We start from the raw sequence: 26,219 nt of genomic DNA, 5'->3' as shown, positions 1-26,219 counted from the left end.
TGAATAAAGAGTAAAAGATTACATAGAGAACAAACAGATTTAAAACCAAATAGAACTCTTGAGAGAAAAATGTAATAATTGAAAATAAAAACCCAAAAATAAAGGACGGGAAAGAGAGTAAGAAAATGAAAGATAAGGGAAGAAGGGAGTGGACAAAAAAACAAGACAGTTTATGATGAGGACCTAGAAATAAATCCAACTTATATTTGTAATCACAATAAATATAAATGTACTAAACCATTCAGTTAAAAAGAGATTTTCTTTGGCCTTATCTTTTAAGTGTGTCTTCTGCAAACTCAAAATATCTAACGCCAAAGAAAGATCTAAGATATTCAGATAAAGACTGACCAAAATATTGCTGGAGTAACAACAGCAACAAAATGAAAGCAACAAGCATTCAGAGAGAGAGCCACTACATAATTATAAAAGGTTCAATTCGCCAAGGAAGATTAAAGCGATTCTAAATTAGTATGCATCTAATAATAAAGCCAAAAGAAAAAGAAAGCAAATACAACTTCAAGAGAAATTGAAGAACTTATCATAATGAGATCTTGAGACTCCTCAGGAAATAAGAAATCAAGTATAAGGTAAATCAGTAAAGAGAAGCTCTGCACAGCACAACTAACAAATCTGATCTAAAGGACACTATACTCAACAATTGGGGAATACACACTTTTTTCAAGTATAAATGGAGCATGTATAAAAACTGATCACATGATAAATCATAAAGCTAGTCTCAAATTTCAGAAAACTGAAACCTTACAGGCTCATATTCTCTGGCAGAACGATATCAGAAATAAAGATTAAGACAACTATAACACACCCCTGGCATTTGGAAATACACTTTTAAAATAACTAATGGGTTAAATAGTCAAAACTTTGGAAGGATTAATCAAGAAAAAAATTTAAAAGGCAAAAACTAACAGGAATGAGAAGAGGTTTTAAGTACAGATATGTGGAAACGAAAAAGATACAAAGATAATATGGATAACTTGATACAAAAAAATTTTAAACTAAGATGAAATGAAGAAATCCCTAGAAAAATTTATTAAACAAAAGTGACTCAAGAATAATATAAAATCCTAATGATCCTATAACCTTTAAAGACATGAAAAAATAGTTAAAAATCTTCTTAATGACCAGAGGGCTTTAAAGACAAGTTCCAATCTCAAACTCTTCCAGAAAATTGAAAAACTCATTTCATGGGGCTAGTATAAGCTTGAAACCCAAAGCAGACAATGACAGGACATGAAAGGAGTATTATAGGCTGATTTCATTCATGAACATAGGAGCAAAAATCCTAAACAATATTTGCAAATTGAGTCCAGCAATATATTAAAACACACACACACACTCACTATCACCAAGTTGGATTTATCTTAGGAATTAAAGGTTGGTTCAATATTAAAAAGTCAACTACCATAATTTAATACATTAACATTAAAAGAGAAAACAATGGGGCCAGCCCCGTGGCCCAGTGGTTAAGTTCGCACGCTCCACTGCAGGTGGCCCAGTGTTTTGTCGGTTCAAATCCTGGGCGCGGACATGGCACTGCTCGTCGAGCCACGCTGAGGCAGCATCCCACATACCACAACTAGAGGGACCCACAACTAAGAATATACAACTATGTACCAGGGGGCTTTGGGGAGAAAAAAGGAAAAAAATAAAATCTTTAAAAAAAAAACAGGGGCTGGCCCCGTGGCCGAGTGGTTAAGTCTGTGCGCTCCGCTGCAGGCGGCCCAGTGTTTCGTTGGTTCGAATCCTGGGCACGGACATGGCACTGCTCATCAAACCATGCTGAGGCAGCGTCCCACATGCTACAACTAGAAGGACCCACAACGAGGAATATACAACTGTGTACTGGGGGGCTTTGGGGAGAAAAAGGAAAAAAATAAAAAAAATAAAATCTTTAAAAAAAAACAACAAAAAACAATTCCACCATTTAAATAGATGAGGGGGAAAAAAAGCATTCAATAATATTCAGCATCCATTCATAACAAAACTATTAGCAAACTAGAAATAGGAGAGAATCTCCTTAACCTGATAAAGGCCATTTATGGGAAAAAAACAAAAAAACGGTTGAAAGCATTCTCTTTAAATTGAGGCTATGACAAGGATGTTCATTATCAGTTCTTTTCAACGTTGTACTACAGGTTCTAGCCAGTGCAGAAGTGTAGAAAGAAATTTCCAATAAGGTAGAAGGATCAGAAAAGAAGAAAACTACCACTATTTACAGATGATATGATTATATAAAAAAATTCAAAAGAACATCTAGATACATTATTAGAACTAAGAAAAATTTAGCATGGTTGCTGGATCCAAAATCAGCACATAGTAACAATATATCCATAATCAGCAACAACCAGTTAGGACAGAAAGCATAATTTTAAAAAACTTACCATAGCATTAAAAAATATAAAACTCCTAGGAAGAAATCTAATATAAGACGTCAAGGACTTTATGGAGAAAAATTATTAAAGTTTATTGAGAGATATTAAGATCATAAATGGAGAGATACACAATATTTTTGGCTATGAAGACTCATTATTGAAAAGATAGCAGTTTTCTCCAAGCTACCAACAGTTTAACACAATTACAAAAGATAATACACAAACTGGGAGAAGATATAGGCAATATGTTTAACTGAAAAAGGATTGGCATCCAGAATATACAAAGAAACCACGTGAATCAATGAACAAAGACACACACCCAACAGAAAAATGGGCAAAAGACATGAATAGCTATTTCACAGGAGAGGAAACATGTTTATATATATTTAAAAAATGCTCAATAGCATTAGTAATCAGGGAAATGCAAATTAAACCCACAGTAAGACACCATATATTAGACATCCAATTGGCAAATACAAAAGACAGTCAAGACCAAATGTTTACTAAGATGTGGAGCAGTGACACTCAACCACTGCCAGTGGGAGTGGAAACTGGTACAAATACTTCATAAAAACAGTTCAGCTTGACTAAATAAAACCCGCCTCTCAGAGCAGCAGTCCTCAAATTTTTGCTCTCAGAACCTCTTTACATCCTTAAAAATTACTGAGGACCTCAAACTGCTGTTGTTCATGTGGGTTATGTTTATCAATATTTACTATATTAGAAATAAAAATATACTCAAAACACAAAAATATGCAAGTGTACACTTGACTAGCTGTCAGAGTGATGATGTCATCATATATCTGAAAAATATTTAAACTCATGAAAAATGAGAGTAAAAAAGACAAATAATGTCTTAGTATTCTTATGAAAATAGTTTTGTCCTCACAGATCCCCTGAAAGGGTCTCACAGACCCTCAAGGGTCCCTGGATCACACTTTGAAACAACCGCCCTAGAGCAATTCTTGTGCACGTGCACCAGGAGACACGTACAAGAATTCATTCAGTCCTCAGATATTTATTGAGCATCTACCATGTCAGGCATTGTTCTAGACATTGTGAATATCTAAACAGACAAATCAGACAAAATCCCTGCCCACGCGGAGCTTACATTGTAACTGGCAGAATGTTCATAGCAGCATCATTCATAATAGCCCCAAACTGAAAACAATCCAAATCTCCATGAACAGAAGAACAAACTGTGGTATAATCATATAATGGAATACTATACAGCAGTGAAAACAAACGAAATACGGTTACATGCATAAACATGAATGGGAATCTCAAAAACAATGTCAGAAAAAAGTCACAGAAGAGTACATACAGCATGATACTATTTACATAAAAGCTCAAAAGCAGGTAAATCTAAACAACATATTATTAGGGATACATACATAGATGGTAAAACCATAAATAAAAATATAAGAATTATTTAAAAATCCAGATAATGTTCACCTCATGTGGTGTGTATGGAGAGAGGAAAATTGGGGATTTTAGGCATCTGAGAATGTTCTAGTTCGTAAGCTAAAGGTTGGGTATATGCATGATCTTCATTTATTTCACAACAAATATTTTAAAAGAAAAAAGATAGAAGGTTACGTAATACATAATTTCATCAACAAAGAGAGGGAACATCTCCCCATATTTCAGCCACTGCTGTGCACTGCAAATCAGCCCGTTATCGTAACTGGTGGGGAAGAAGTACATGATAATACGAAAAAAGGAATGAGCATGGGTTATTCCTCACAGAAGTATGAACTAGTTTCCCAGAGTCAGGATCCAAAGGGAGGGCAGTATGATAGTACTGCTCTGCCAAGTTGGCTCAGGGTCACTGGCATGATTCTGGTTACCGGGTTACTTTGTTTACTGGATATAATTATTTGCATAAAGCAGAGAAGGAAATGATAGGTGATGCAAATCCAAAAAGAAACTGACAAAGACACTGCCTGTTTACTAAATTCTGTTGACTTTTAAAAGTACAAATTCCCTTTGGCACATTCTCCTAATAATGCTTTTATGTGTTAAGTAATTCAAACAGACAAAAAGTGCATGCTGGCTATTGACTGTTTCTCCACATTGATCAATAACAGGTGCCAGGATGGTCACACAAATGTCATAATAATTTTGCAATCATGTCTGCCAAGGTCATGGCTGGCAGTGCCATCTTGAAGATTAAACAAGACATAGTTAAGGTGCAATTTCTCCTGATTCAGGGAATTAGCTATAAATTTTGGTATATGATTTTAAATTTGAAAAAAAAAAACAGACCTTGAAACATTTGATCCATCCCCTGTGCCCTAACAGGGCAGGCTCAAGTTCTCATCTTGGGTTATGGAGTTGGTGCAAGAGGTAGACCGGGCCCAGCAGCAAATGGCCAGCAACCTATTCCCAGGAAATAGGGAAGGAGAAAGGAGGTCCGTTCTCCCCAGCTGGGTCTAACACAGGGCGCCAACTCAGCAGATAGTTCCAGATCCAAAATCTTACCCATATTTAAGCTGGAACGGACAACGCCACCAGGGGGTGCTAAACTGCAACAGGTAACAGGATGATTTGGGATCAAGCTGTTAGTTGGACCTTCAGAACTCTGCCCATTCTCTTACATGCTTTGCTGCCGTGAGTGGCACACCCACACCTTTGTTGCATTGGACAGTAATTATTGTACCTGTAGCTTTTTCCTCCCTCTCCAATAGGAAACATAAATCAGGAGGGAACCTTTCTCAAGTTCTTAGGTAACTTTCACTCGATCTCCCCAGATAGGAGGAGGAATGGATAATCCTCTTGGTCAGAGCTGGACATTTGTTGGACCATGATTTACTAGTGGATAGAGTTACTCTATGTTTAGAAACAAATACCAGCTGCTAACTTTTATTTTTAACCTGTATATACTCAGACACAAAGAGTTCTCCTTGTGCTTTCCTCAATTCTCATGCTAAAGAATGACGTATCCTTTAGCTTCTAGTCTCTGGGTGATAAGGAGAACAGGAAGGGGAAGTGGGTAGGATGGGGGCCACTGCCTTCTCTGGTATAGCTTTCATATCTGATATGCCACCAATTCATACTTTGTGTACTTTTATTTTCAGGGGTTACTTGTAAACACCCTGCCATCTCTGAGTCCTCTGCAAAGACTTTTTGTTGAACCAGCAAAATCCTATCAGGAAATAGGGAATCTTTGTGTTGCCTCCACAGCCTCATACCTGTGATTTCCTAGCCCTCTTTCTTATCCGAGGCCAAAGGCTTCGTAACCCTGTATTCTCAAGACTTTCGAATTTGAGGTACTGGCAGGAGTGGCAGTCAGACTGCAAATTTGATGACTTTAAGTACCAGGCCCTTGCTCAATTCAATGTAATTCAAGGTACCAAATACACAAAACAACAGAACCTCACACTCAATTTCAGATGACTTTGCTGAGATTAACGTCCCATAAGTGGACATTTTCCTCATTTTAGTTATGCAGAGGACAAGAAAGAAGCAAATGGATACTAATAAGATGTAGAAATCTATTTTGATGGAGGCTGGTATCCCTGGATTTTATAGCCTTTTCTTTCTTCATTTGGTTTACAGAATGTATTGTTTCTCCCCAGAATGTTGTACTTCATGTTTTTCCAGGCATGATAAAAAAAACTTTTCCTGAGTTACAGAAATGTACAAGGACTCCCAACTATAACTGGGAAACACGGAAGGAAGGTGTGCCAATGTCACCTTGTTTTCTAGTAGTGTGAGAATCTTCTATCCTATAAGCTCAGAGGTGACAGCAGTGACCTGAGTTGGCATGTAACAGAATTAACAAATTCCAGTGTGGTTCTAATGCTGGTATTCCACGTCCTCCAGCAGCTCTCTGTGCTTAAATAGGTAGGGAGTTTTTTCTAATGTCAGACAACTGCCTATGGCTTTCCTATATGGATGCCAGAGAGATTAACTCTGGAAATATTTTTAGCTCATTTTCTCGATCATCCAACGTTAAAAATCATAATCCAGCAATGTCCACTGATTTTACTAAATGCTCAGATCTTTTGAGATCAAAGACTTCCTCTTGAGATCTATACATACCTATATTAAATCCCTTTTAGCCTAGTAAATATGTGACACATCCCTTATTTATCCCAGAATTTCTCTTAGGAATCTAAGTAATAGCAGGGTAGGTTAAGATAAAGCTGGAGTTTGTATTTCCTCCAGAGGCTTAGTAAATCTGCTAAAATCTCTTTCCCTTTCAAAGCTTCCCTCCCAAGTTGACCCCAATTCGAAACGGGGGAATGAGAGTATGGAGATATGTAAAGGTGACAATTTTCTTTAGTCATTTACTAAAATATTTAAGTCCCAGCTAACTGGCTGATATAGAAGAGATAAAAAGACCCAGTCTCCGCGTCAAGGACTAGCATCTGGCAGAGGGAGAGCAACAATGCTAACAAGTAAGGGCCCAAAATTTTTAGGCTGCTGTGACAGAAGATTTAACAAAGGACGGTGGGACACAAGAAGAAGGGGTCAAATCTACCCGGAAACGGAGTATGTCAGGAAAAGCTTCATAAGATTGGCAACATTTGACCTGAATCTTGAAAAACAGAATTGAGAGAGGTGAGAGTGGAAAACGGGACTGCAGGCAAGAGGAGGAACATAAAGAAAGATTGAGAGCATGGTATCACAGAAACTAAAAATGCGAAAGTGTCAAGGGGGTAGTTAAAAGTGTCAACTGACAAGATTAAGTACAATGAAAGAATTCACTGGATTTGGGAAATGGGAAGTTATCTGTGACCTTTGCTAGAGCCATTTTGATGGAGTAGCAGGATAAAAGTCTGGCTGCTGTGAGTTAAAATGGGTGAAAAGCATAAAGAAAAAAAGTTAAGTGTAAACAGAAGACAAAGAAGAGGTGACAAGTTTAGACTGTTTCTTGGAGCCATTTGCCTTTTTACTTTCAAGTGAACGAGTTCAGCTAAAATAAGGCTTAGATAGGCTTTACATATCTATAAGAAAATGACTCCCAAAAAGAACCAACTAATTTAAAAACAAGTTTTTAGACACAATCCATTCTTTATGAGACTGCCTATATTATTTTAAGCAAATGATATAAAATCAACATTTCTACAGATTTACTCGGCCATCATTAATTTTTCTTTTATGTAGTTCAAAATAAATAACACCTGTAATTGCTTATGGTAGAAAAGGTGCTTTATTTTACATATCATTGGTACACAATACATAAAACTGCCTAAAATCAGTCTTGGAAAACATAACTGTTAGTTATACCTTAAATGGTCAAAGACCAAGTCTAGTTTGCAACCTACTTCATTTTATGATCAAATGACTACAATAATTTTAAATACTAATAATCTCTTCATATCCAATGTTATAAATGATTTTTATGCTATAAGTGCTGCAATTTTTAAAAATAAAAATATCTTCAATAATAGTAGACCATATCTCTAACCAGAACCAACCTTGGCTAGTCTACAAGTCTTTGAAATAATGGATCATCTGTTTCACCTTCTTACAGATGATTATATTTATGCAACTGGGTTAGGGAGCAGGGGGCCTCATACATGCAGTCAGATTATTTCCGTTTTTTTAAAAATGCAGATAAAAGTGAGTTTATAATATCCTATTTCTAGTTAAATTGCCAAAACAGTTTACTAAACTAAAATGAAGCCAATACAATATTTCAGAAAACATAATTCTAAGAGCATGCAACATTAAAATATTTTCACTATATACGTGAACCAAAGGTGCAGAGCCCAGGAAGAGGACTGTGGCACAAAGGCTTGTCTAACTGAATTGCTTATTCAGCTCGGAGGAGTAAAAGTAATTTAACTCAGTGTAAATCCTCGTATGAAAGATATCTGCATGACACAGCCCACTACTACTCAAACGGATCTTCACTTAGAAAATGTGCAAATCATAAGAAGCTAAATGCGCTTCTCTTGTTATTTACCCTAATCCATTCTATTCATGAACACACAGCTCAAAGATGTCTTATTAACTATTAACATCAAAGCCACAGAGATTTCTCAGTGGCATCTTTCAGTCACCAATCTTGTCATAGAGATAAATGTGACTAGTGCTTAATGTACAAATGCCAAAAAATAATAACAGAATCTGGGCTAATTCTCAAAGCAAAAGCATTTGTTATTTTAACAAATCCCTCAGTATAGAAAGACTGCCTTTCTCTCTAGAAAATGAGACACATGTTAGAATCACAGGTTCATATTTACCTCCTGGTCTAGAACAGTAGAGGCATTTAAGCAAAGTAAACTAAACCAAATACTGAATAGTATAAATGTACACACTCAAATATTCTATTCTTTGCTTAAAGTCAACTTATTCCTTGTCATTAAAAGAAGTGCTTCAAGATGCAAATTTTTAATTAACTCAGAGAATAAGGGGTTAAAAGCCAGATCTTCTTCTCATAAAGCAAATGGATCATTAAAATAATTGGACTTGAAACATATACTCACTATAACTTTCCATTCTTATTCTTTTTATAACTAAACACACACATATACAACAAACTCTAGCATTTAATATGTGCAAAACTGCTTACTATTTATTTTAACTTTGGTTATTAAGTATTTGTTTATCCTATATCAGACATATTATGGAAGCTATAAAAATGATTACACACATCATAATGAGGTAAGTTAAAATTCTACTAGTGCAAAAAGCAAGCATATGCTGAAAGCAAAGCATATGAGTTAAACAAACGCAGAACGAAGCTCTCACCAAGGGAGGTGCTGGGATGACAAACCAGAGAAGCTCCTTGTAAACATTGTTGTAAAGTACACATTGAAAGATTAAAGATTCATAAAGCCACAAAAAAGATATTCTAACAACACCATAGTAGTGCATTTATTTTACCTTTAGAGTTTGGAAATCACTCATTACGTGTCTAACAGTTTGCATATTTTCTTCAAGAGAAACTTAATTAGTGAGACACATTAATTACAAATACTGTAGTATAAAAACCCCAGTTCTTTACAAAAATTATATATTAAAATATTCTATACACTTTAAATTAGTAACTGGAACATACATATATATCAATTCTGCACAGTTAAATCCATCTTTGCTGGGAGTATTATACATGAAGTTTGAGGACATAGCTACTCAGTCAACCTAAACTGGCGTAAGGTTACACGGTATAAAAAAGATAGGCCTGTGCTCCTGCAGTTACTGCAGCTCTTAGTTTGAAATATCTTTTCTGCAATTATTGCTCTGTATATTCATTCCAGATTTGAATAGGCAGCGGAACCATGGACTTCCTAAAAGGTTGAAAACAAGTTACCTGTAGCAGAGTATCTATAATGCCTATCTGCATCTTTAAGGTTGTAATGGAACCTGAGTATGCTGTCTAATGCTTATATTTCAGTTGTAAAAAAGTTTATACAATTTCGAGGTAAAAACAATGCAAAAATAAAACATTTAGAGCATTTACAAAAATCTTACAAATGGTTAAAACACTATTTCAAAACCTGTGTCCTGTTAAGGTGCTTCTTTCTTTCTGCAGTAAGGAGGACATATACTTTAATTTTGAGTTTTAAATTATGAACATTTTAATTTCAGCAAAAGCTAAGTTAGAGCCATTAAGACACATGTTAAAATGTTCAGGGATATATTTCACTTCTGATGAAAATACAGAATTTTAGTGCCAAAAGGGACCTTAAAGGTAAAGTCTTTTAACTCCCTCATCTATTAATGAGGAAATTGAGGGCCAGATAAGTTAAGTGCTTTGCCAAAAATATATTTGAACATATCAGCCTGGTCTGAATTAAGAAAATCTATTACTCCTTTTGTATTTTGCCATGATTCTTGGAAACTAATAAAAATTTTAAAGTAGAATTTCTGAACTTTGCTCTTTCTTTTTTAATTTAAGCTCTGTGCTAACTGTAGATAAACAAAGAAATGAATCAAACGGCTACTAAAATCAGTATCACAAATATTATCCAGTAGAAGACAGTTGCTAGAGGACCACTGCTCATGTGGAATAAAGTAAGAGGGAGTACTCAAAGACAGGGCCTTTACAACGTAGAGAACATTGCTATATATGACAGCACAGTGTACAGCAGCCAGTTACTAGAATCATCTCAATAACTCTAGGGTGACTGAGTTACATGGCCTTTATAAAAGATATTGGAGTAATAAAGCCTTCTAGTTTTTATCTTAACTTTACTATTTTCCTTTATAAAAGAGCTATAACTGTAAGGAAGAATCCATATACTAATTTTCAGAGTCTTTTCTTCTTTTCTATTTTTATTTGGATCTAGAATTGAGCAAATACATTTTAAGAACAACTTACAAACTCAAATTCATAACTGTTAGAAATACAGTCAGAGAACACTCTCTTAAATGACAAATCTTCATAACCAGTTACTAATAAATAATCATCATCACAATAGCTTCAGTAAAAAAAAAAATCAATTTAAAGGTGCTTTTTTATTGTTACCTTGAAGCCATCGAACTTGTGTAGCTGGTCCATACCCCTTTTCATTCTTTGCTGATATCCTGAACACAATGGCAGGCCGGGATGTATAATCAATATGTGCATTTGCAAGTTGCCCAGCAGTTACTATACACGAAGTCTTAAGACCACAATAAATCCTCATAAACACAAGCTGACTTGGATTATCTTGAATTTGTGCTGTGCGGATAGCCAAGTAGGCTGAATATTCCAAAATATTTCCAGAAGGTGAAGTTGGAGGTTCCCAGGAAAGATGGATACCTTCAACATTCTTGAAGAGAAGGGGGGAAAAAAACAGGTAAAGGTTCTGAAGTTTTCTCTAATATCACGTATTATGTTGAATCTATCTTTAGAACATAAAATGCTGCTTTCCACTAAAGTAATCACATTAGATGTTAGAACTTTCATTGTTGATTTTTAAAAAGCTACCTTAATTGGATCTATAATATTTAATTTATGCCCACTTTTCAAAAACATAACTAGGCTTAAATGTCTGCCAGTACTATCCCAAGAAAGGGATTTTTCTTACCTGAAAACAGACCTTTTCTTCTCTAAGGAGGGGCAAGACCTTAGGATAAAATAGAATCCAATTTCATGTGTTCTATTAAAAGTCTCCTTGTTATGCATTGGTTGCATAACAAGAACAATATTAATATTAAGAAGCATACTAGATTTCCCTGACTTTCTGAAATTTGGACGCTATAACTCTGCTCGAAATTTGGTCCTTAAAAATATCATGAGTGATTAACAAAAAATATTTTTTTTAACTTTTAATCCACTCCTTTTATGTATCTCTCATTTCGTCGGACACTAACAGGAATCTCTAAACTGACAGTTCTACTTCATGTACAAAGTTTCAGTAACTTAAATCACCGCGTCTTGAACCCAACATCTCACCTTTGAAATTCGGACTGCAGAAGGAGCTCCAGGAAAACCAGGAATACAAGTTTTAAATTCACTGATTTTGCTGAAAGGGCCTATTCCACAACCATTGATGGCAGCAACCCTGAATCTGTATCCTGTGCCTGGAATAAGATCTTGTTTCTTAAGTAAACTGTAGTCAGGTACGTCTGCATTTCCTATCTAAAATGTAATATATGCAAAAGTCAAAGAAAAGGTGCAATTAATTATTTTTTCATTAAACAACAAAACTTTTAAAGAATGAATTATGTTATAAAGTTCTAGTTCATGTTTACTTATTTCCTTCTTTCACACATGGAATGAACCCTCCAATACAAAAGCAACTAAGTCAATAAATTAAGTGATTCTTATACAGAAGTAAAGTGCCCTTTCCAGTCGAGAATCACTGATTTCAAAAAGAAATATAAGGGTATTCTGCACATGACGAGTACGAAGGTAGCAAAAAATTCACAACCACTATAAACAACGTAACAACTATCTCGTCTCCACGTAAACTTAACTTGGAGTAGAAATCTCTGAAGATTTACAGCCAAATAGTTTAGCCAGGAACAACACCCTTTGCACACAGGCAAGCAAGCCTGACAGAAAAGGAGTGACTAGTATGTAGTATAGAGCATTTTAAAATCAATTTAATTTAAAATCAATATTCAGCAGATATTACATATTCTCCGAGACTGAGTCTCAGAGAAGTTAAACAAGGACTTGTCCAAGGCCACAGTGTTGAGTGCTGAGATTAACAATTCAAACCCAGCTTTACTGGCTCTAAATTTTATGCCCTTTTTTCCCTTTGGGAAATACCAGCAGCTACTAGGTCCTTAGCTACAGATATTTCCTTATATATGTAATCAAACTACAGAGAGAATTTTCATTAGGCATAATACCAACAAATTATTAACCAGGACTTCTATTTTTGTCAATAATTGGAAGAATTCACTATGAAAAAGAGGGACACCAGCAGTAATATTCTTAGAGAAACTAAAATATAATGATAAATGACATATTCTCCATTTGTGCAGATCTTTGGGAGATTCAAACTGAGTATCTATTTCCTTGGCAATTCCCTCTCTGAAAATTCTCTATTACACAAACAAATTAGTTCAGTAGGTTTTGGAGCTGTTATCTATTTCATAATTCTTACAGGGTTAATGTCTCCTTTATATATACGAGGTCCTCTTTAAGGGGCTTCAGAATTTAGGAAAAATTAGATTGTAGTCAATGGCCTATAGGGGCTTTTACATTTTTTAAATTGTGAAATCAGGAATAAAAAAGTTCTTGGTAAGAAAAAAATGTTCCATTCTCTAAAGACACCAGGTAACAAAATTACAGATATTTCAAAAAGCTACTTATCTGTATTGGCCAGACTACATTATTTATGACTCAAAATCCAGCCCAGTGATTGTATAAGATTTTTCAAATGACCTGCTTGTGATATATTCTATAAAAAGAGCCTTAAAAAGAATACAAGATAACTAGGTATATAGAACTCTCAATTACAGATTGTGAACAGATTGCAATTTCACTCATTCAAACAACCTGAATCAAAGTTATATAAGAAAAATCTCCTTCTGGAGGCTGTAACTCAGTGTAGAAATCCATCAATAGCTACCTTTGAGATGCTTTGCTTCCCTTTTGGCAGCAAATAAAACTGGCTCACCAAAGCTGTATTATTTTTAAAAATTCCTACATCACACCACTGTCGTTCTCCTGCTTTCATTGTGGCCAGCGGATTTGACGGAGTTTCTTTCTAATTTCAGAGACAGAAAAATTTATGAAGACTCTTATTGAACATACACGAAATTTCAAGATTTAATAAATCCATGCAGTGATCTACAAGTAGGTATATGGCTAAACACCACAACATTAATAGCTCATAAGTAAATAAACTCTTAACAGATTAGGTCAACTGACAGTGAAACAGGGAGGCCAATTCAAACAGAGGGAGTGACAGGCATTCTCCAAGTCAGTAGCTCTGTACTATCAACCTAGCTGGAGTTAGCATGCTTTCCAATCAGTGATATGTTAAAATACCAGCTGTTTTATAGAACACTGTCATTTCAGAGACTCTCTCGGAAAAGATAATCCCTTTAGTGTAACATTACGAATTGCTCCAAAAGGAGCAAATAAGGAAAAATTCATTCCAAGCTGGCTTATTTCTAGATTCAAAAACAACTAGCAGAAATTCAGTGACGTTTGCACTTGAAATACCTGTGATTCTCCAAACCTAAAAGGAGAAAAAATGTTCAAAACTAAAATGCAATTTGACCATACTTTAGTATATACTAAAGGGGAGCAGATTAAACAATTTTACATGTTTTACCTTGCTTTAACACAAAGAACTTCCTCTACCTTAAGCTACTTTTAGTGATAAGTGAATTATACTTATGCCTGGAACTAACCTTTTTAAGCCATCTTCTTTATAATTGAGACACTGTTTCCAGAAGCTCAAAACAAATGTGCACTTCAGTTATTTATTTCTGTCTTAAATATATAACAGTAGAGGTACATGCTTATAATTCACATTATTTGTTATTTAGGCTATCACACATGACAAAGTGAGCTAACTAGAGTCTTTAAGGTTTAAAAAAAGGAATAGCTTTAAACTTGTTTTCATTTTAAAAACTCTCTTCAACAACTTTTATAAAACAACTGGCTCCAACTAAAATAACAAATACCATTCTGGCTGACGCACTGCGAAACAAATTTAAGAGAAAAAAGTTCATTTTAATAATTCTTCTCTGAGAAGAGTCTAAGAACAGTAGGACTTAACATTCTGGAAAGGTGACAGCTGATGAAGATATCTATATGATCAAAATCCATAAAATCACGATTGAAAGAAAACTAAAACTACAGTCAATTCTAGAAGATTCTAAAAGGTAAATATTAGGTCAAATTAAAACTCTTGCTCATAGCAATAAAGTTGAAATCAATGATAAATTGAAAAGTATATGCACACACACACACACACGTATTATCCTTATATCTATCTAATTAAGACAATCTTGGCATACTTGTGAGGCATATTCCTAGCATTTTAAGCTTGGTGCCATGCAGACCAATTCCGGCCTCCCATAAAACAACCTAATGTCAGAGATTATTGGGCTACCCCTACAGGTATATCTAACTCAATATTGCCATATTCTGTTGCTCTTCTACTAAGTAGCTAGCAATAGAACCATTCAAGGTTTATGTTCCATAATATGTCCTTTTATTCTTTAAACCACTAATGTAATTTACACATATGTACACTCACATATTTCTGATTATGAAAGTAATACATTTCATTACAGAAAAATGTTGAAAGCATAAAGAAGTAAGAATTATCTGTGGCCCAACAACCTGGAGAAAGTTATCTAGCATTTAGTTTAGACGTGTGTGGACTCATGGGAGAGTGTGAATTTATGTGTTGTGTGTATTTTTTAATAAAATTGGGGCCACAATACATACATATATTATTTTTTATCCAGCTTTTTTCACTTAACATCAGACTGTGAACATTTTCCTCTTCAACCCTTCATTTCTCAACCTATGTCAAATCCTTAATAGAGGACACCCAAGAATCTTTTCATAAATTTACATTGAAGTTGCTCAGCATTTAAAGCGTACTTAACCGTCTGGAAACACACGTCATTTCCAGGTCATATACTTACAGAAAATGGCATCGCTGCAGCATGTGCCTCTACACGGCTGATCTTAGTTGCAGGCAGTGCACACGTTTCATCAACTAAAAATTAAACAATTCATCAGATGAGACTTACATAATCATTTATCAGACAGACATGTTAAAATATAATTTGTAAATATACAAAAAACAGCCAGAGGGAGAAAACCACAGCAATTAGAAATATGGACCCTCTAACTCAAACTAATTGACAAAGTTCGTTTTTCAAGGGTTTGATAACTAGGTTAGAACTTCAGAGAATGTTTACCAAAGATGAAACACAATTCCTATTGCAAAAGAATAAAATGAGAATTTACAAAATCAGAAATCATTCAAGCTGAGAGAATTGTTACTCCATAGTCTAGAACTAATCTTTTCTAAGGAAAAAAAAATTTGCTGAATATATTCACTGTAGGAAAGATACATTCTGATTGTACTTCAGTGTGTGCTGATTTAAATATTGTATGAAAGGCAGCAAAGAGTATATTTATAATGATTTCAATTGAAATGCTTTATCTGTTTATATATGATTCAATCCAAGATGAAATACAATTCCCATCTAAAACAAATAAGTTTGATGAATTTATATACAAAAATGGTTCAAAATACAGTATGTGAAACACATTTCAAACCTTCAGATTTGGTACTGAATGTTGTTAGTGAAGTTTCATCTTTAACAACTGCCCCATTTGTACTGGATGATTCAGTTTTAATGGTCTGCTGGGTTACCATAGTTTGTGCGCTGGAAACAGTACTGGATACAGAAGTTTCAGGGATTACTGTTCTTAAGTCCAGGCAACTACTTAGAACACCTATATTTGCTGACGTGTGAGGACCTAAAATTAAACGGAAAATAGCAAATATTAACATAATACCTACAGATAATTGTTTTCTCTTATAGTTCTTGTCATACAATACCTCAGATTTTTAGTTTTAAAATCATAAATGTGAGCACTGCAAATGTCATTAATATGCATTAGGCACAAAATGTTTAGAAAAATTAAGTGCATTAGATTCATAATGGATGTCCACTTCTCAGCTCCTTCTTCTATTCTAAGCAGTGAATCACTGTTCTCGAACTCTACTAAATCATAGATCAAATGGCCGTGCCTTCCATTTTAGAGGAAAAAACAGAGGTCATCAGACATGAACACCATCAATTTTCTGCCTCCTTCTGCCCTAAACTAGAAACGTATTGACGATTGCACCTTCCTCTCTGTCTTCTCTTCCACTTCAGAGGATAAGCTGACCTCTCTCCAAAGGAAGTTTAATCTATCCTCCTGTGCTCTTGCTCCCTTCCTTCCTCCATATTTTGGGAACTTCTTTCATCAATCTTCCTCTCTTTCCAGGGTTTTCAGATTATTCTTCTTCAGTAGTTTTTGGCCCTCAGTCCATAAACGTTATCAAGTCTCTCAATCAAACACACACACAACTTCCTTGACCCCACAGGTCTTCTCCAGTTACCATCTCCTCTTGCTAATTCCCTTCAGAGCAGTCTACTTCCTTGACCTCCCCAAATTTGGTTGCTAGCACACAGTACTCTAATGAAACAGCTCTGGCAAACGTCAATGATTTCTAAGGGAAACTTTTCCATTTTCATCTCCTTGACTTCTCCGTAGTGTAAGCAATGCTGACCACATACTTCTTTTTGAAGCTGTTTCTTTCTATAACTTTATATTCATTCATTCCACAATACTGAAGACATACTATCCACCAGACATTGTGCTTGTTTCCATTACAGTGAAATAAGGCAGGCATGGTTCATCCCTCATGAACTTATAGTCATGTGGTAGAGAGAGGCACGCATATACAATAAATGTATAGTCACAAACTGTGATGCCCACTACAGAGGAAGAAAATACACCACCAATCTTTTAAGTTCTTTCCCTAACCTAGGAACTCCTTTTCAATCTCTTTAGCTGGATTCTCTTCTTCAAATGACTCTTCAAATGCAGGTGTTCCTAAGCCCTTTCTTTTCTCCCGTCACATATTTTCCCTGTGCTTTAACTACTATTCACAAATCATACATCTCTCAAATAGCTATGTCCGAGGCACTGTGCCAGGTGCTGGGAACCTAGCAGTGAACAAATGAGACAAGGTCCCTGCTCTTGTGAGCTGACATTTTAGATACCTTGAGCATCTAAATTTATACTTCCAGCCAAGAACTGTCTCCTAGACTCCAGACCTAAGTACGCAACTGCCTGTTAGAAACCTTTACCAGGGCCGGCCCAGTGGCACAGTGGTTAAGTTCGCACGTTCTACCTCTCGGTGGCCCAGGGTTCGCGGGTTCAGATCCTGGGTGCAGACATGGCACCACTTAGCAAAAGCCATGCTGTGGCAGGCGTCCCACATATAAAGTAGAGGAAGATGGGCATGGATGTTAGCTCAGGGCCAGTCTTCCTCAGGAAAAAAAAGAGGAGGATTGGTAGCAGTTAGCTCAGGGCTAAGCTTCCTCAAAAAAAAAAAAAAGAAAAAAAAAGAAACCTTTACCATATGTTCCTCAAGTGCCTCAAAAACAATAAGTTCAAAGTTGAACCCATCTTTTTCCCAAATCTGTTCTTCCTCCTATATTTTCTATCTTGATGATGAGTATCATTATCTATCAAATGTCTAACCCCAAAAACTGGGAGTCAAGTTCAACTGATTTTTATTTCCCATATCCAACCAATTTCCAAGTCTAATAGATGTTACTATCTAAAAGTCTCTGGGGGCTGGCACAGTGGTGCAGTGATTAAGTTTCCACACTCTGCTTCAGCGGCCTGGGATTCGCAGGTTCGGATCCTGGATGTGGACCTGCACACTACTTATCAAGCCATGCTGTGGTGGCATCCCACATACAAAAGAGAGGAAGATTGAAATGGATGTTAGCTCAGGGCCAATCTTCCTCACACACAAAAAAAAGTCTCTGAAATGATGCATTCTCTCCTCTCCAACCCACCTACTGCTTTAGTCTCTATACCTTTCTTAGAGTCCTAAAAGGACCCTCTAACACATCTCCCAATCATTTCCTACTATAGTTCTTACTGATGGTGAGGCTAGAGTGTCCTTTCCAAAAGAAAAGAAAAGAAAAGAAAAGCTAATCATGTTGCTCTTCCCCTTCTGAAACATACCAGCTACGACAACCTGCAGAGACAAAGCCCAGCCTCCTCTCAGTGACCTGAGACTGGGGAGCCACTCATTCACACATTTAAATGTCCATGGTGTGCCAGAATCTGTCACCGTGCAACCCCTCTGGTTTTCCCACTTGCCTAGTGTTAATTTTATCTAGACTGCCTTACAATGTAGGATTTAGAGTGTATTAAGGTTCAGAAATCTCGAAGCTCCTATTTGTTTTCAAGAGCATAAACTTTTTTAAAAGACAGACATGGCAAACCACTATAGTAAAGAACTTTACACTGAGGTCCAGGACCAAGCTTTTATAATTTTGACCAAATGATTCCCTTACATCAGCAAATTAATTTAAAAAGTGCTTTCCTCTTCCACAAGTAATGAAATGAGAAAAATTATATGAAGTTATTTTCCTTGAATATTTTTCTACCATGGATTCATAAAAAATGGAAATAAAAAGAACAGTTCATCTGGTTAAGTTTGAATCATTGAAGAGGAATTAGATTTACATCATCTGTCATGACTTTTTCCAAGTTAAAAATAAAGTTACATGTTCCTATGTCAGGGATATATCAGAATGAGATTAATAACTTAGATACTGAAATCAGAGGCATTGTATATCTCAAATGACATGAGAATAGTCAAATAACTTACTTTAAGCATAAGGATCACCAAATTACAAGCTATCCCATGAATGCAATCGGCTAATCAACAGTTCTCATAAATAGATTATCTTTCTGAGGATAATTCAATTACTTGCTAAACAAATGTTTACTAAGTGATGACTATTTACCAGGCAGGATCTGGATGCTGGGGAAATAAAGGTGAACAAGATAGATAAAAATCCCTGCCCAAAATAAATCTAGGAAAATAGAACAATGAGACAGTGACACTGACACACTAGCCAATCTCAAATGTCACATAAGAGCTTGCCTCATTTAAATTCCACAGCTCATAACAAATTATTACTATTCGGGTAAGTGCTTGCTTGGTGTCTTGACATCACTCTACCTACGGTCAATATGGTAGGTATATTATTATTTTGAAAATGGACCAAGCCCATATAACAATTACTTTTGCAAGACTCTAAAATTCCCTACTATTATTATAAAAAACTTCAGCTTTGTTTAAAATACCATCATATACCTTCAGTTTTCCTTATCATATCCACCACACAACTATTATGATTAGAAGAATTAGTTGCCAAAGATGAATGTAAAATGGCATTAGAATCAGCTGATGCTTTGAGATCCAGTTTGTTTTTCACTGAAGTTCCTTTCATAGCTGCATGTTCAGTTTTCGCACTGTGCGTTGTATCATTGATCTGTAAGAAATAAAATAGTTTTTGTAACAAGCAATGTTCAAAGAGAAATACATATAAAAAATAATTTACAACTTAAAACGCAAAATAATTTACAATTTAAATGCTTCTTAAAATAAGTTTATCAAAATATAAAACAGTTTAAATTATATTCTTAATTTGTATAGAATTATTCTTTACATTTTACAATAGTTTAAGAAAACAATTTCTTTTTACTTAATCTCCATTCTCAAAAGGCCAGTTCTGAAGGGGAAAGGGAGGGTATATTTTGAGGGAAAAAAATCTACATTTTTATAAGTGGTAGTTGGTATTCAAGTAAAAATGTATGTAGCATAGGAGACTATCAAAGCTATTGAGTTTAACATTCTGGTCAAATCTTCTTAACAAGGTCAGACATGTATACTAAAGATCTGATGACTCCTAAAAGCAAAATCTCATTTATATGAAACCTTCAAGCAAATAAATTATTCTGTATGATTGAATTTTCCATAGAGATATCAAGATTTAATACAAATACATATAACTATTCTTTACTATTAAACATTTTAGAAGGAATCTTCCTAATTACATTTTTCTTTGTCTTCTTAGATACACTACAACGAACACATTTAAATTTTTTGATAATTCAAGTAATCAATGTTCACATTCAGATATTCAGTTCAGTTATTATACAGTAATACCTATAGGTCTACTGAGCCATAAAAGGGATTTGGCTTCATTCAAATACCCCAATATTGTTGCTCCTTTTTAGGTACCTATTTTTTGTTACTTTTCTGTCTCCACCTTTATTGTCAATTATAACGATATTGTCAATTATAATCTCTCATGGCTCTACGGATACTTGTCCATAACATGCTCTGTACTTCTAACTGATGCTGATAGTGCTACTGTTAATAAATGATGATGACAGCTTCAACTATTAGGGAGCATTACACTATGTGACAGGCACTGTGCTACATATTAATAAAATCTGTATTTCATTTAATCTTCAGAAGAATTCTATAAGTTGGATAATACGACCCCAGCTTACAGATGAAAAAATGAGATTCAGAGATCTCAAATAATACACCCACAGTTAGGTAAACAGTAAGTAGCAGAACTAGAATTTGATCATGTTATACTGTCTCTAATGTGCTCTTTGCTTAAAAAGAGCAGTATCAGATATCCAGTCTAACTAGAACTGGTCAAATGAGAATAAATAAACCCTGAGTTTTTGGTTAAACACAGCAGATTAAATACATGTTTCAGGAGATTGCTCCAAAAATACAACTCAAATGATCATAAAGGAATAAACAAAAGTATAAAGGTATAACTTATAAGGAAAAAGAGAATGAGAGAAGAGACAACAGTAGGTAAGAAGATATAAAGCAGAAAAAGCTGAAAGCTAAGAGTCTGCAGGCAGAAAGTCACTAAGAGGCAAACCATTTGTGCCAGAGTCCAGAAAGGCTTGGGACTGGAGACATCAGGTTCTTTGGAGTCGGAGGTGCAGAGTGCAAGTAAACGCTCACCATACGCAAGACTGTGTAAAAAGTGGCTTTCGCCCCAGCTCGGTTCTTCCAGTACACAAAGCCAAACAAATTCCTCTCCCTCATTCTAATCAAAGATGGAAAATAGGTAGAAAGGTTGAAATGTGAGGCTCTGGACTGTGGTGCAGTGTCCTTCAGGTGAGGGTGGAGGAGAGGCACCCATTCTGAAAACGCAGATTAAGAGAAAGTCTGCATGCTGAACAGAGAGACTATTCACCCCCACACTCCCTCACTAAGCTCTGAGAATACTAACAGCCAGGCTTATAAGCAACCCTTAGGCAAGAGGCTAGAGAATTCTCGGGAAACTCACTGGTCCAAGAGAAAAGACCCACAGATACTGATACTTGTGGGTCCCCACCCAATCACCCTCATTAAGGTACACTAATCAACAAGCCATGCCCATATGCATAGCCCTTCTGCTATGGTCTGAATGTTTGCGTCCCCCACAAATTCATATGTTGAAATTTAACCCCCAAGGTGATGGTGTTAGGAGGTAGGGCCTTTGGCTGGTGATTAGTACCCTTATCAAAAATGGCCCAAGAAAGCTCCCTTGCCCCTTTCACCAAGTGGCGATATAATGAGAAGTCAGCAATCTGCAACCTGGAAGAGTGGTCTCACTAGAACTTGACCATGCTGGCACCCTGATCTCAGACTTCCAGCCTCCAGAAGTATGAGAAGTAAATTTCTGTTGTTTAAAAGCCACCCAGTCTGTGGTATTTTGTTACAGCAGCCTGGATGGACTAAGACATCTGACAAGCTCCTTTTTAATGCCTCACTTTAAACATGAAAGGACAGCCAAGCATCACCAGACATTTGATGACAGCCTCTAACAGGAAAGTCTGAGACCAAAGAAAATTTTTAAAAAACGAACTTGAAAAAAAGAAATATTGCTGAGAGCAGAATACAACTCCAAATTTTAAAAAAAGCATAATTTTTAAAGAGATAAGGGAAGATGATATATTTATGAAGCAAGAATAAGATGCTACAAAAGAAATAAAGAATAAATGTTTTAGAAATTAAATATGTGGCTGAAAATATTTAAAAATGGGATAGAAGATTTATAATATAAATAAAATTTTTCAAAAGCAGAATAGACAGATAATAGGAAATAAAAAGTAAAATCAGGAGCTGGCCCAGTGGCGTGGTGGTTAAGTTTGTGTGTTCTGCTTCAGCAGCCCAGGGTTCACCAGTTTGGATCCCGGGCATAGACCTACGCATCGCTTATCAAGCCATGCTGTGGTAGGCGTCCCACATATAAAATAGAGGAAGATGGGCATGGATGTTAGCTCAGGGCCTATCTTCCTCAAGCAAAAAGAGGAGAATTGGCAGCAGATATAACCTCTGGGCTAATCTTACTCAAAAAAAAAAAGTAAAATCAGAAGATTAGTTCAAGAGGACCATCATTCAATTAACAGGAGTCTAAAAAATAAGAGAGAGAAAATGGAGGGAAGAAATAATCAGTAATGAAAGCTATGAATTTCCAGAATGATGGGGTCCACTTAGTGCAGAGCACAATGAATGAAGACATACACTCCAAGGCACATCATTGTTGAAATTTCAGAATATTGGGGATAAAAAGAAAAAAATTAGGTCACATACAAATGATCAGGAATCTAAGTGGCATCAGACTTCTTAACAGCAACAGTGAATGCTAATGCCTTTAAATTTCTGAGGAAAAAGTTTCCAGCACGGAATTCTATAACCCAGCCAAACTACCGATCAAATGTGAATAGACAAAAGGCATTTTCAGATAAGCAAGATCTCAAAAAGTTTACCTTTCATAAACCCTTTCTCAGGAAACCACTGGAGGGAATGTACAACAAAACGAGAAAACATCAAAAAAGAGAAAGAAATGAGATCAAGAAACATGGGTTCTAACACAGGAAAAAGATAAAGGAAAATCCTACTATGAAACAAATGAAAGATCTAAGATGACAGCTGTGCAGCGGGGGTGGGGAGGGCAGGGGGAACTACCTTATGTGTTGTTTGAATATTTTGAGAAAAGTTTGATAATTTTGTTGGAGAATTCGAGTATGAATAAATGACAAGCAAGGAGAAAACTAAGCAAATGAAAAAGTGAGGGAGTTAACAATCCCAGGAAAAACAAAAAGCTACATGAAAAAGGAATAATACTCACAGCATACTACATGTTATCATCGTAACGTAAACATCAAATAAGGATTCAACTAAAAATATCTAAAGGATGTGGGAAGGGGAAGGGGAGGAAATGTCAGTATCTTAAGAGATCGTCAATCTGCATCTTCCATTATTGAAGACAACTGATCTAAAACTAGAAAGTCATGAAGTAGCAGCATAAGGATTTTATTTAAAAGCACAAAGGTAAATACTAGAAGAAAGCTAAAATAGTTGAAGGTAGTTGTTTCTAGAGAGGCGGAATCAAGAACAGGGAGGGACAGATTACGAAACTACTGCTCTTCATTAGAAACCTTGTAGTACCATCTAAATTTGCAAGACAGATATATATATATGTGTATATATATAAAATGTATATATTCAACATACAACATACATGTGTGTGTATATATACGTCTATTAACACAAGCTACTCATAAGTAACTGTATGGGCTTTACTTGTTACATACCCTTCCTGACAACAGCCTTTTATGCTCATTACTGATCCTCAGTCATATTCAGAACATGTGAGCCTGTACCTACATCATGTCCCTTGAAAAGAGTCTACTGTGGATGTAGACAGCAGTTTGCCAGATAAAAACAGTTTAAATCCTACTAACTTTTTCATCAGTCTTCACAAGTACCTACTGTGAAGCACTTCATAAACAAGAAATAACTTCAAAACAAAGGTGCTCAAAACTCAGCAACTCATATTCTTTGGTAAACAAAATACATAATAAGGAACATATTTCATATACATATTTGGAGCATATCTTTAGAAATTTAAAATGAATGTGTGTATGATGTTTAGAAATGTCAAAATATAGATTTCAAGACACTGTAATATAAATTACAAAGGATTAACCTCTGATGCTATGTGTAATGAGGCTAGATTCTCTTGGCCAGAGGTTAACTCAGGTTACTGTCACAATGATCTATGGACCTTTCTTTAAAAAACAGAGCTACCTGGGTATCACGATAAAGATTCCGATTCACTAGATCTGGGGAAAGGCTTGGGAATCTGTGTTTGTTTTTAATCTCAGAGGTGATTCTGATGTGCAGCCAGGGTTGAGAAGCCCTGTTATAAGGCAATATGCTAAAAATATTAATAAAAATTGGGACCATAACCATAAATAGTCCTTTACCATCATAATTTTTTAAACTTACACTGTTAGGAACGATGCTATTACTGCCTTGTCTGTGAGGGTCCATCCTGACTCCTGTAGAAATGAGAAGGTTCAGACTGATATGCTCTAAATTAGCTTCAATAAAATGTATTACAATAAAATACTTTTAGAAGTTACATATTAAAATTTAAAGAAGTAGTATCTTTATCAAAGTTTATCTATTTTCTTAATAGTTTGCTTAAAAGTTTACTGAAATCCTTTCTGGAAGAACATGTAAGATTAAATCAGCTTTTACTTTCCAAGCGCCTGTTAGTTAAAAATATTTTTGAAAAAACCTGAAATATTTTTGAAAGCTAATTAAAACCATCTCCTAAAGTCAAGCAGCATGTCAAATTAAGAGAGTACATTGAAACGGACTGCAGAAAAAGCATTCCACCCCACATGTCTGCGTGTTCTACTACATCAGAATAGTAAGACAGTCAAGTTTCGGAGTTGAAACACAACATATTTGATTTAGCAGGCAGGAAACATAAAATTTCTTAGACCAGGTCTAATCGCAGGCTTTTCTGCAGCATCTTTTTTAAAAAGCATATGACCATGCATCCTTTGAGCATGAAAATTATGTTACCTTGCATGTTTGGTGCTGCTGAAGAATCTGATGATGTAGCTTGGTATGGCAAGTCCGTATTTAACTGCAAAAGATAGCCCTCAACTGTAGGCACTTCATCCCATTTGACATGAAATGAGTTGGTAGTGGCTTTGATCAGCTGTACTTGTGATGGTGCTGGTGGTTTCTCTAAAGAACAATATGGATATTATACATGTAAGTTTCAAATGTATCAAGAGTTTGCCTATACAGTTTTTGTGGACCTGTAGCTCTGAAAACGTCACCAATGAGTATTTCATTGGTTTACCAAGAGGGAGAAAATTTGCTCAGATAAACATACTATAGGAGGTCAAATGAAAATAGTCTGGGTTTCTGATTCTATTTATTTATTTAATTCCTTATACAAATAAATCTGCAATGTAATTCCAAGCTATCTGAGTCATCAGATTCAGAAAAGATGTTTAATCCTAGAAGAGGGGGGAAAACCAAGTATTATACAGTTATAGCTGCATCATTTTACCTTCCTCATAAGTTTTTATATATTTAAAAGCCAATTTTAGCCAACGGCACACATGTTTGAAATACTGTTAATGTTAGCAAAGATGATTTGGACATGATATTTTGGAAAAATATAACTTCTTCGAAGTTAATACCCTCTTATCAAAACTTACACTTCCCAAAAAAGGTAGTTACTTTGGTATAAAATATTACCAACATTTCCAAAATAAATAATAAGCATGGACTCTTAGAACTGGAAAAAAGGACCTGAGATTATTTCCACAATATCCTTGTCCTCTTTTTGTTTACCTACCAAATCAGAGAACTCACAATTCCTAAACTGTATATTTCACCTTTCAATGGTTATACAAGAAAATTTATTCTTCTAGTGAGTTAAAATCTGTAAGCTATAATTTAATCCTTATAGAACAAGTCTAATGTCCATCTCTTTGTATCTTTTAGAGTAGGGTTCAGCAAACTACCGCTC

At 35.4% G+C, this 26,219-nt stretch overlaps 1 protein-coding gene across 4 annotated transcripts in view; it reads right to left on the bottom strand.

Annotated features, from left to right (window-relative positions):
- Positions 1-26,219, bottom strand: part of HCFC2 (host cell factor C2) — a 77,237-nt gene that overhangs the window by 28,903 nt on the left and 22,115 nt on the right. For 2 of the 4 annotated variants that reach the window (XM_070507169.1, XM_044746053.2), the window contains exons 8-15: positions 25,256-25,423; positions 24,668-24,720; positions 19,667-19,844; positions 16,045-16,248; positions 15,402-15,475; positions 13,361-13,498; positions 11,731-11,916; positions 10,819-11,104 (exon numbers count right to left, since the gene is read on the bottom strand). In XM_070507169.1, coding sequence (XP_070363270.1) covers positions 10,819-11,104; positions 11,731-11,916; positions 13,361-13,498; positions 15,402-15,475; positions 16,045-16,248; positions 19,667-19,844; positions 24,668-24,720; positions 25,256-25,423 — 1,287 coding nt within the window. Of the gene's footprint in view, positions 1-7,532; positions 11,105-11,730; positions 11,917-13,360; positions 13,499-15,401; positions 15,476-16,044; positions 16,249-19,666; positions 19,845-24,667; positions 24,721-25,255; positions 25,424-26,219 lie in introns of those variants that run through there. The other 2 variants (XM_044746054.2, XM_044746058.2) reach the window with 2 other exon arrangements.

The sequence above is a fragment of the Equus asinus genome, chromosome 4 (assembly GCF_041296235.1).
Source record: "Equus asinus isolate D_3611 breed Donkey chromosome 4, EquAss-T2T_v2, whole genome shotgun sequence".
NCBI classification, from domain to species: Eukaryota; Metazoa; Chordata; class Mammalia; order Perissodactyla; family Equidae; genus Equus; species Equus asinus.
This window is presented reverse-complemented; position numbering and strand designations above follow the sequence as displayed.